This window comes from Microtus oregoni, unplaced genomic scaffold, assembly GCF_018167655.1.
Source record: "Microtus oregoni isolate MIOR12 unplaced genomic scaffold, Mior012 000009F_ref0000495, whole genome shotgun sequence".
NCBI lineage: Eukaryota > Metazoa > Chordata > Mammalia > Rodentia > Cricetidae > Microtus > Microtus oregoni.
The window spans coordinates 40,823,286-40,835,809 of NW_024543068.1; the positions used below are offsets into that span (position 1 = coordinate 40,823,286).

General features: G+C 42.8%; 1 protein-coding gene across 3 annotated transcripts in view; it reads right to left on the reverse strand.

Moving 5' to 3' along the window:
- Nubpl (nucleotide binding protein like) overlaps positions 1-12,524 on the reverse strand; it is a 172,734-nt gene that overhangs the window by 34,263 nt on the left and 125,947 nt on the right. For all 3 annotated transcript variants that reach the window (XM_041658428.1, XM_041658429.1, XM_041658427.1), the window contains one exon: positions 8,448-8,541. In XM_041658428.1, coding sequence (XP_041514362.1) covers positions 8,448-8,541 — 94 coding nt within the window. The remainder of the gene's footprint in view (positions 1-8,447; positions 8,542-12,524) is intronic.

Consider the following 12,524-nt stretch of genomic DNA (forward strand, 5'->3'; position numbering starts at 1 on the left):
ATTTTGCTAGCCTTGGAAATAAATCTTCAAACCTGGTGTGGTGGCACAAGCCCATGATGCCCGCAGAGAGGCAGAGACAGGAAACCCCTAGAGGTTTACAGTCATCCAGTGGGTGCCAGGTCAGCCAGAGGCACACAGTGAGGCTCAAAAACAAAGCAAGGCAGAAAGGGGAAGGAAGGGGGAGGAGAGGAGGGGAAAAGAAGGATATTCTGCTAACCGGTATGAAAAGACTGTCAAAGCAGAAATAAGTGAAAACCTACGATTTCAGCGACTGGTGGAAGAGGACGTTCAGCTTTGTCACTTCACCTTTTCATGACAGAATCTGGATACAGAGCTAACACACTCAGCAGATACTAGGCCTTCAATCGCTTCAGCTACGGAATTACCCCGCTGTCCTGCCTGTAGCCCTGGCTGTCCTGGAACTCGCTTTGTAGATCAGGCTAGCCTTGAACTCACAGACATCCACCTGCCTCTGCCTCCCGAGTGCCAGGATTAAGGGTGTGTGACACCATGCCTGGTTTCCTTTTTATTTTTTGTAATCAGTATCTTACTTTTTAGCCTAGGCTGGCCTTGACTTCGTGATTCCCTCGCCTCCTGACATCACAGCCTGTGCTGACAGCCCTGGCTCACAGCTCTGAGTTTGCTCATCTCTGTGGCTCAACTCTAATCCAAGACTTTGGATGTCCCAAGCAAGCTTTCTGCGCAAAACTATTCTCCAGCAGTCACCCCAATTTTTCTTCTTTCTTTAAAAAGGAACTCCAGATATGATAACAGCTGCACCTGCCTGTCACTAACCAGATAAGTTTCAGAAGACAGAGGGACGAGAATGGGAACTTTACAGGGATGCTCTGGTTCCTAACACTGTCATGCTCAAGCTGTTCAGAGCGCCTTTCCGATTCTCATCAGGCCTGGAACATCTACAACCAGATGAAAAGCCGTGTAGATTGCGCCCTTGCACTCTGTCAGTGTTCAGTGGGCTTACATGGAGATTTTAAGATGGATCTGACCATATATTGGGATGGATATTAAGCTACTTACTGAACTCTAAGTCAAAGGGATTTTAACCATCAAGTAAGCCATGAAGGAAATTCTCAAAACTCCTGAACAATAAAATAGAACGAAGTATTGTGAAGCTTCTAGAACAAGCCTAGGTGAGATGAGCACCTGGGAGGAACTCAAGGGCTTTAGACACCTGACAGCACATTCGCTCAGCGACTCTGAAAGTTGACTATGTTAGAACCATCTGCAGATGCTTTCCAAATACGGGCTCCTTCGTGTAACAGTGTAGAAATGTACTCATCATTAGGCTAGTTCATCAAATTTGTAACTTGTGCAGCATAATTTCTACCTGCAAAATGGTTGTTCAGCTAAATAAAATGTTCCTAATTAACTTTGTTTCTTCTTAAATTTAGATAGAAAACATTGCTGTTATAATTGGCGTTACATTTAATTTTGGAAATTTGAGTTTAAACTAAACAAGCACTGAAGTTGAGCCTGGGGATAAAGCTCAATGCTGGAGTTTCTGCCCTGTGTGCAAAGGCCTAGCAATCCCCAGGAATAACCAAGTAAATAATGAAATGTCAGAAATGCCCTAAAAGATAAAATCCTGGAATAGGTTCTAGACTTCATCAGTTGCTTACATTTTTGTCCAACTACAAAGGAAAACTCTTCTGGAAATAATTTTCATAATTCAGAGACTAAAACAATAGCAGTCTATAGCACGCAGCCCTTGCCAAGTATCTGTGAGATCCAGTCTTGACTCCCGGGGTGGCCAGACTCGGAATCAGCTGGGAGTCATGTTTCTGGGTGCATTTCTGAGGACATTCCCAGAAGAGGTGAACTGAAGGGAAAGCAATCCTGAATGTGGGTGGTACAAACACACAGGCAGGAGTCCAGACTGAACAAAAAGGAGAAAAGGAGAAACGGAACTGAGGACCAGCATTCACCTCTCCCTGCTGACGCCAAACAAGAATCTGGCTCCGCCACCTACACACCGCCCTTGTCCGTGCTGGGTTCAACACACCTTTCCCTCCTTTCCTTAAATGATTCCTGTCAGCTAATGAGAAAAAACATGAACACTAATAAAATTCCAACCAAAGTTTGCATGGAAGGTCAGCTCACCCAAAGAAGTCTACAATTAAGGACATAAAGAATGATTTAGAGACGGCTCAGCGGTTATCCTCACATGCTGCGTCGGGCTGCTCACAGCTACCTACAGCTACCTACAAGAGCTCATGGGACATGGGACCCAACCCTTCTCCTTGTGGGCTACACTTACACAGATGCATATATACGAATAAACATATGAATCAATCTTTTAAAAAGAAAAGAAGATTTAATGTCTCTGACAACTAAAAAGGCTGGCATTACAGTTGGAGGTCATCACAAGTTATATAATATAGAGAAAACACATCACTAGAAACTGGGAAGAACTTTTCATTGATTTTGTGATGATTTTCCAAAAGACCAGTATTAGACTCACTTTTGCCAACTCAAAAACTATTTTTAAAGAATTATAATTTACATATGTAAATTCACTATTATTTTTGCCTTAAAGAGTAAATGCTAGAAAATCAAGGAACTATTTCAAATAATGGTCCGTAGCCATTCCTTTATTTATTTAACACAGCAGTAGTAATTTCCTGATCCACCAATTCCAAACAGACTTTCATTTCATAAATGACTGTTCAAATTAGCAAAGTGTTAGCCGAGGAGAGAAAACTGATCAGGCCAAGGGAACTGCTGCGGAGAGGACAGAAAGCGGAAGAGCAAGCTTAGCTTGTGTGCAGGAATTTTCACGAGTGGACAGATCACGTCTGGGCAGGATGGGCACCTCCAGAAACAGCTCCTGCCTTTCAGCAAAGTGACTTCATTTACATTTCCTACCCCATCGCATTTAAATGAATGAGACACAAAACGGCTACTGGCTTCTGTCTACAGGGCCCAGCTAGGAAGGGTCCTAGACAGGAAGAAAGGGCACCCCCTCATTATCATAACACTGCACCAGACGGTTGTGCAGCCCCACAGAAGCAAACAGATGTTCAGAATCCTAACTAGGTGACCACCCTGCCACACACAGCAGCATCTCCTGGCCCAGGAGATAAGAAATCAAAGCAGGACTCACACTAGGACTGTGTGGCTCTTTTCTGTGAACAAATGAGCAATGGCTCTCCCTCAGTCACGTGGCCTTTGTCCCTTCTATTATTTGAGCAGTTTTCCGGGATTTTATTTCTCTAGTAATCTTCACTTAACAAAGGGAAGATGACTGTCCACCTGACTACCCATTCACTGTCACCTAAGTGAGTTCCCCCTGCTCCATCCGACCAAACTAAACCTTATGCCTGTTAGTCTGCACCATACAAAATAAACTCGATTCAGTTCTATCCACAATGTAAATATTCTGGACATAGCATTGATGACAGCACAATTTTGTCCTGTGAGTATAGGCTTTTTACTAATTCGACCGGGGTCCCTGTTAGCTTGTAAGCTTGTGAAGGCCATAAATCCCATCGGTTGCTGAGCATTTAATGTGTGTCTGGCCACTAACACACAGTGATGTGATGGCCACGAAGAACAAGAGCCATCAGTCATTCCACGTGTCTTGCCAGCTCCTTCCCCTATCAATCTGCCCAGAGCCTTTCTCCAGATGCTACTGTCGTGGCCAGTGGCCTGACCTCTGTGGACTGTCTCCCCTGAGCTTCCTAGCTTCCTGGCTCACCAAGGGTGTCTGCCAGTAGCAGAGACCTGCAGGAGATGAGACTGCAGGAGAGACCTCACAGACTTCCTTCCAACCCTGCAGTGGTTCCGGTTCCTTCAAAGGTTCCAAGATTCTTCAGGACACTGACACCCTTCGCTCAGTTGCCTTCTCGGGTGGAGGAGCAGGAAGAGCTCCTGCCATTAGTCCCTGGGTGCTTCGTCACCCATTAGTGTCAGTAACGTTGCTGCCCACATCTCTGTACCTAGATCCTTCACTAGTATCATCTGCTAATGCAGCACTTTAAGTTACTAAGACCCAGTCCTTGGAAAAAAGAAAACATGCTTCACATATTTAATATAAGGCATAAACTCTGCTTCATTCTAAGGGCAAAGCCAGGGCAGCCTTCAGATGGTCACTCAGAGGACTTCAGTTGATGCCATGAGTAAGAGAAAAATCTATGAGAATTTGAAAACTAGAACAATGTTTATGTTTTCAAAATCTTTAGGAAAATTATTCAGCCTCTCAGAGAAGTATTAGTTCTCCTTCATTGTGGAAACCCATTACATGACCAGTAACTCCTAGAGAGCATCAGCACACATCTGGGGACCAAAACAGTTCAACTCTGGAGTCAACCCAACCCAAGACATAGCAACAACACTTCACAAAATAAGCACCAAACAAAACCCAGTAAGCGGTGTCATCAATAACAAGGTAAGAAACATAACAGGGTTAGCATTAACGCCATCTCTTGGCTAGTTCTTTAAGACAAGAGCGACTCTCAAGCCAGGATCTCCCTCCACATCCTCCATCCTACCTCTTTTCCTTCCTGCAATCTACGTCTAGGGACTTCTGGTCCACTCTTACAGTATGTAGCCATTAGCACCCCATGGAAAGTCAGATCTACACCGTCCCTCACTGGTGGGCTGTCAACACACTCCTCTCTGCTGCTGCACAACACTTTAACACAAATAAGAGAATACCTTTTTTTCTTTGAAATGTCTTCTTACACTGAGCTTGTCATCTACCCACAGAAGGAAATGGAACACATACAAACAGTTGCTAATTAGCAGTTAGAAAATGGATCGCTTCGCTTGCACGGGTCTGCTATGAATTTCCAAATAATGCCTCTTTCCAAGCACAAAACATTCATTTTGTTGCCAGCATGGCCTGGACAATGGGAACTTGATATAGACTCCAGTTTACAGCATCTCAGAACGCCTGCATCTGTCAACTCTTGCCACTGTCGCAAACTGTTGAGAAAAAAACTCCTGGCCTCAGAGTAGCCAGGAAGCAGAAAGAGGAATGAAGGGCAAGGTGGGTCACCTAAGCCCCTGAAGACAGCAGCACTCTCATGACCCCGCCATCTCTCAACAAAGTCACTGGCTGGGACCAAGCCTCTAGCACATGAGCCTTCTGTGGGGAACATTTGCTCAAACCAAATCTCCTTCAGCAAAAAAAATACCTCTTTTAAAGTATTTAAGCAGTTTCTAAAAAGGTACTATACATTTAGATAAGAGTTTTATACTATCCCACTTGATCCTTATAAATGGTGGGACAAGCAGGGCTCTTTAGGGCAGGGTACAAGCAGAAACGGTTAGCATCATGGCAGAAGAGGAACATCTTTCCTTAGAATGGAACAATGTTAATGATTCCCACAGCCACTTAATAGAGAGCCCGTGAGTAACCAAAAGACACGCCCCTCCCATCCCAGAACAACAAATAGTATCAACTGTCCATAGGATGTCATCTACATCTAAATAAAAACCTAAGCTGGAATGATTTTTCTTTAAAGAAATGTTTTAACTTACACATAGAAAAACCACTTGGGTGAAATCAGTGGGCCTTGAGGGACAGGGAATCACAAGAATGTGTAGAAATGGTAGGAAGATAAAGGGACAACGACCTTTCCACAGGAACAGTGATAACTAACTGGCCGGCCTAGCGTTGCCAGTGTTAACTGCACATACCACTGCCCAAGTAATCTAAGACACAAATACAAACAGGAGGGAACTTTAGCATTCAAGCAGCTTATCGTCTAGCCGGAGAGATAACCCACACAGCGCTAAAATGTCCACGCACTGATGTCCCTTTTGCACGAAAGCAGTGAGTTTGGTTTCTATGGGAACCACAAAGGTGAATGAAACAGACTCTAGGGAGGAGACCTGTGCAGCATAGGCGTGCAGGCTTCAGAGGAAGAAAACCTGAGTGCCGAGGACTGGGCCAGATTAAATGCTACAGGAATTTCAAGGAACGATAAATGGTTTCTATCTAAGGAAGAGCTGGGGACAAGAAAGAGACTAGGGATTGAAACACGCAGCTTTTAAAGGTTATGCAGGACATGGGCATGCAGCCAACTGCAATGGAAAGACATTCCGAAAGGGATCAACTGTGTGTAGAGACAGATCAGCAAAGCAAAGGGAAGCAAGTGAGCGGCTCTGAGGATGTGGGCAGTTGGTACACAGGATTTTGGGGTGGATCTCACCTTATGCGAAGGGATTTATAGGAAGTCTAACCACAGACACAACACGGGTCTCAAGGGTTTTGTGACTTAGAGGAATGAAGAGAATAAAAAAAAGTAGGACAGACTTTCTTAAGAAAATTTTAACGTCAATGATAAAAAGGAAAGGAAACTCGGTTTATAATTAGAGAAGAGATAATTCTGAAGGGCAACTGATAAAACCGAAGGGCAAACAGGGCTCTGCCAGGCTGTTCCAGATAATACAAACTGATGACAGTCGCGGTACAGCCAAGCCCGAAACAGCTCCTGGAGCCAACCCACTTCTGGTATCTTCTTAGATATTGAAAATGAAAATGAAAATAAAATTTATGCCCTGGCAGTGCTGAAGCAGGCATGGGCAGCCCGTATATGGAGGTTCTGTTGAACTTGTCCATATTTGGTTTCACGGTCTAAGTTGATAAGGATGACTGATAAGGTCTCTTCCTCAAGAGGGCACCAGATCTCATTACAGATGGTTGTGAGCCAGCATGTGATTGCTGGGAATCGAATTCAGGACCTTTGGAAGAGCAGGCAGTGCTCTTAACCACTGAGTTATCTCTTCAATTTTCAAACAAAACTAAATCTCAAGAACTAAGCCTTGAACAAACATTTTAACAAACTCACAGAGAAATGATCACACACACCCCCAAGCTCTTTTGGGCATCACTTTGGCATGTCTACTGTTTGACAGTGCTAGTCTGCCCCTGCTTTGAGAACCGAACCCAGGATCTCACATATGCAAAGTACCAGCTCTACCAGCTGCAACTCTCCTGAACTGTAGGATCAGTGTGCGCTCACTAGAGAAAATGGAGTCTTTGTGCCTGTGTCAATACTGGCCCGCACAGCACATGTGCAATAATCCTAACTGTGACTCTACTGAGCGCTGGGGTGGTCACAATGGTCATAGGTCAGCACAAAGACAGAAGGGGTCTTCTCACAAGTCACCTGGAATGCTAATGAAAATCGAAGGTGCTGCTTCTCAATTCCCTTCAGACTTTCCTGGAAGGGAGGAGTTAGAAAGGCCCAGAGTAGTCTCTCTGGGTTCAAAACATGACTCCTCACTGTCCACCCCAGCAGGGACCACTGGCTAGACAGTCACTTGTTGGGCGCAAGAATTGACACATCCACTGTAAATATCATTTATCACAGAATCACTGGCATTAACTTTAGCTTAAATGAGTTGACTAGCTGAGGCTGAACTCAGCAAACCATGACTTAGACATTGCCAGGGACCTCAAAGCAGAGGTTCCAACCACAAACTTTAAACTCAGTTAGAACTGATGAGAACTTCAGCTACAACACATTGTAAATAGGGGACCTTGGGGCCAGTTAACGCCTCTGCTTTAAAAAGGGAAAGGCATGCTATATAGTAGAGCAATCATCTAAAGGATAAACTAATTTTATTTACCCCTTTTACCAGTTTCATCCTTTATAGCCTGCCTTACTAGGATACTCAATTAAAACAACAAGTACATTAAAATGTTTAATACCCATATTAATGAGGCTCACCTACCAGCAACAAAAAAATCATTTATAGCTTGCCAAAAAAAAAACTAGATTTAAGCCTTTTGATAATTAAATGTCAACAGCAAAGCTGAAATAATCAGTAAAAATTTATTTGCAAAGATATTTTAACTTCCCATTATGTTCCTAGAAGCCCAATATGTACATGCATTTTCTAGAACGCAATTGTTGTAGAAAAGGTGTTACAAATAGATTCAAAACTGAGAAACTACCAATGTTTACATTCTGTGTCAGAGAAAGACACTTACTGTTGTAGCCATACACTTGACCAAATAAGCTATTATACTTATTCTCTTGACTTTAAAACAAAGGAAATAGTGGAATATAAAAATTTCCCAAAACTACATTTTCCAAAAAACCAATTCCTCCTACTTACTCCTACTCAGTTTCATTAACTAATATTTTCTGGGTGTTTACTAGCACTTTGCTGTTAAGAGTTGAAACAACAGTCAACATGTGTGAATAGCCATGAGCTACCTAAATATATTTACATACTAAAATTTTTCTAGAATATAAATTTATATTATTACTTTTAAAAGTACCTTTTGTTTTTATAAATACACATATTTATCATCAAAACTTCACTGCATAATTCAATGATCTCTAATGACCAATGACCAATCTATAAATAATTTTAAGATGGAAAGTGTGTCTACGATATAGTTTATTTTTATGTATACTAACAGCAATACATCAAAGAAAGAAAAAAATCAAACTTTTAGGATTTACCTGAAATAGGAATATTCTGTGAAACAGATAATTGCACATCTCCTGTTCCTGGTGGCATGTCAACAACTAAGTAGTCCAGTTGACCCCAATCGACCTAAAAAAGCAAGAAGATATAAATATTGCCACTGCATCACAATTTCTGTGAAAGTTGATATAAACAAACTTAATATATAACTAACATATCTAAGACAATAGCTATCCTGAGCCCCCTCTGGGCACCAATGCTGTGCTGTGGGCTAAGGGCACACAGGTGTGTAGATGGTAGACACACATAGATGACACACATAGACCCTGCCTACTGGACCTACTTTGAACGATAAGCTTAAGTTTCCAGATAACAGGGTACTATATACACATAGTAACAGCCTCTTTTACTACGGTCTTCTAGGCAGGAGAAATCATTTATTTTCACTGGATATAGCTTACATTTTTGTCTAAGAAGATCTTAGCTTTTTTTTCCACAGAGATTTTGCTTCATATTTATTTGTTTGATTTAGTACAGCATTTCTTATGCAAATAATTTTTTGTTATTTTTCCATAAAAATAAACCCACTAATAATGAAAAAACATAATAACTGGGAAATTATTTAATTTTAATATGACTAATTTCCCAGTACCAGTACTAGTTGATGATTCTTTCTTTGTAGGCACTGAGTTTTAAAGGACTCACCATATAACCAAGTCTGTAACACCCAACTTCACTCCAGACAGAGAAGCATCCTGCGCTCATTTCTCCTCAGCTAGGACTTCCCTCGGCTTCTTGGTCTCTGTGAAAGGCCTGGGATCCTCATAGTTACCTGAACTACAAAACTGACCTCATGACTGATGCTTCTCTTTCCCTCATTGCCTCGGCCATTGACTTACTCTGTCTGATAAAACTCTCTGAAACACACCCACTTCCTCCTTCGACCTTCAAGAAATAAGTAGGGTGATAATGGACCACAACTGTCCATTATCTGCTCTTATTAAAGCCTCTGGGCCACTGTCTGTCTCATGACTGCCAATCCAGGGTGTCCCTACAACACACACACACACACACACACACACACACAGAGAGAGAGAGAGAGAGAGAGAGAGAGAGAGAGAGAGAGAGAGCGCTACTTAACTGATCTTAATTGCTCCTGCTGCTCTTAAAGTCTGAGTTTCTGCTCCCCAAACTGCCTGGTCTTTGTTAGTGACTCCACGTCAGCTCAAAGTTCACTTCCTTGGGGAACACTGCCCAAGTCCACTAGACTAGACGGTGACACTGTGCATGTCACCAAATCACTTTTGTCCCTATTCAGAGAGGGCACCTAGTTAATAACTGATAATTAAATGCTTATTTGCAACATTACAGATGAACAGGCAACTATCTAATAGATACAATGTTTCCAGTTCTACATAAAGAAGGTGGTGAACTCTGACAGGAAAGTGCCTACTGACTCTCAGACACTGGAGTGAGCAGGGACAGTCATCCTCCTGTCTCATGATCCATCTTTTGTGAAACTGTAAAATGAGTTAAACACCTTAGCAAGAAATGGACAACACAGGAGCTGCTTGCTGTCCTTCAATAATGAAGAAACGCGAGGCTTTGAGACTTTCTATGTTATATTAAACCTATAAATAATTCGACAATCTGTCTCACAAAAAGGGCAGCATGACGTTCTGCACCATTGCTGGAAGCGCAAATGGCGCAGGGTAAGCATGTTACTCATACAGCGCAGGTAAGCATGTTACTCATACAGCGCAGGTAAGCATGTGTACTCATACAGCACATGGTCAGCATGTTACTCATACAGCACAGGTAAGCATGTTACTCATACAGCACATGGTCAGCATGTTACTCATACAGCACAGGTAAGCATGTTACTCATACAGCACAGGTAAGCATGTTACTCATACAGCACAGGTAAGCATGTGTACTCATACAGCACATGGTCAGCATGTTACTCATACAGCACAGGTAAGCATGTTACTCATACAGCACAGGTAAGCATGTTACTCATACAGCACAGGTAAGCATGTTACTCATACAGCACAGGTAAGCATGTCACTCATACAGCACAGGTAAGCATGTTACTCATACAGCACAGGTAAGCATGTTACTCATACAGCACAGGTAAGCATGTGTACTCATACAGCACAGGTAAGCATGTTACTCATACAGCACAGGTAAGCATGTTACTCATACAGCACAGCAGGTAAGCATGTGTACTCATACAGCGCAGGTAAGCATGTCACTCATACAGCACAGGTAAGCATGTTACTCATACAGCGCACGGTAATGCATCTCTTTAACATGGCGATGACAGTCTATGAGGCATTCAGCATTGCCCCGTGTGATGGAGATAAAGCAAGGAATAGAACAAAGTCTCAGTCATCATGGAGCCAACATTTTAGGGAAGGAAACATAGAAGAAAAAGAAGACAGGATAGAATCGGGAGGTCTGTCTGGTCATGCCGAAGCAGCCAAACAGCCCCGAGTTTATTTCAGAGCTTGCTTATATACAAAAACAGAACAAAGCCCAGCCCAGACAGTCGGTCAGTATCTAACCACAAGACCATTCCTGTCCTTGAGTGAGCGGGCTCCTCTCCATCATGTGCCTGCTGCTCGGAAGCAGCCTTCCTTTCTATCTTGATGTTCCTGAAGTTTGACGTCAGCAGTATACTCTCTACTAGATAGAGTGTTCTTTTCTTATGCGATAAATCAGAAGTCTCTCAGAGCCCTCAAGGTTATAAGAAAAAGTAGAGCAGGCAAGCTTGAACTCAAACGACTTCTTTAAGTCAGAAATGACTCCAGACGGAAACTGAGTCACACGTGGGCTTCCACAGATAGTGGTATAACGACATATTTTTAAGAAAATAATGAATACAGATTGATTTTCAATAGCTTAGAAAACGATTACCCTAAAGCTACCCTTAACTGCTGTGGCAGTTTGAAATTGTCCCCCATAAGCTCGTAGGGAGTGGTACCAATAGCAGATGTGGCTTTTGGGGGGTAGTGTGGCCTTGTGGAGGAAGTATGTCAATGTGGGGGTGGGCTTTGAGGTCTCCTTTGCAGCTCAGTGTGACACTCAGTTGCCTGTAGCCAAAGATGTAGAATTGTCATCTTCTCCAGTACCATGTCTGCCTGCACACCGCCATGCCCCACCATGACGATAATGGACTGAACCGCTGAACTGTAAACCACCCAATCAAAGACTTTCCTTTCTAAGAGCTGCTGTGGTCATGGTATTTCTTCACAGCTGCCATCCAAGAAACTCTCCCAGGAAGATAAAGGACATTTTCTCTTTTTCTGTCCTCATCTGAGACTGCTAGCACTGGCAGATGGGCAAGTCTCTTCATTTCAGAGAATGCCACATGCCAAGTGCCAACAATTGATCACTGTTTTTCCCTGCCATTTAAGCATGTTGATTATGCTACTTCCAATTTCTTATTTCAGAGAACCAAGGTTCCAAGGAACTAAAAATATGTCACTGTTACAGCAGCTCATTTCAAATGGCACTCAAATTGGATTCCAACTATCTGAGAAAAGCTGGCCCGGGACCTATGCGATGCATACTGACGTTCTATAGAAAAGCTCGCTGACTGGAAGAGCTTAACTCCCGTCGGGAGGCTAACAACCATGGCCTTCAGTCAGCAGATGTGTGTGTTGGCGCCATGGCCTTTGTATATGGCCTGTTGAGTGCTCGTGACAGAAACTGCTCTGCTGGGGCCGACTATGACAAACTCCTGGAAGCAGCTAAGAAATCAAGAGTAAAGCTGCTGACTTTGCTCATGGCCTTTCTAGTACTCTGCACCTATGGCTTGGCCCTAGTGTTTTTATGTTCACAGCATCGTGTGCAAAGATGTCTACTTGCTGTTTTGATATGATTTCATTGTTGTTGCTCAACATAAAAACATAAATTTCACTATTTTTTGACAATTTCATACATTCGTACAAAGTATTTTGATCATATTTGACCTCCTCCAAGACTTACCCCTAAACTCTGTCTCCTAGCCTTGTGTCCTCTGTTTTGTATTCATTCACTCATTCCAATCAGTGTTGCCCTAACTCGTGAGTGTGGGGTTATCCAATGGAGTGTGGTCTAGCTATCAG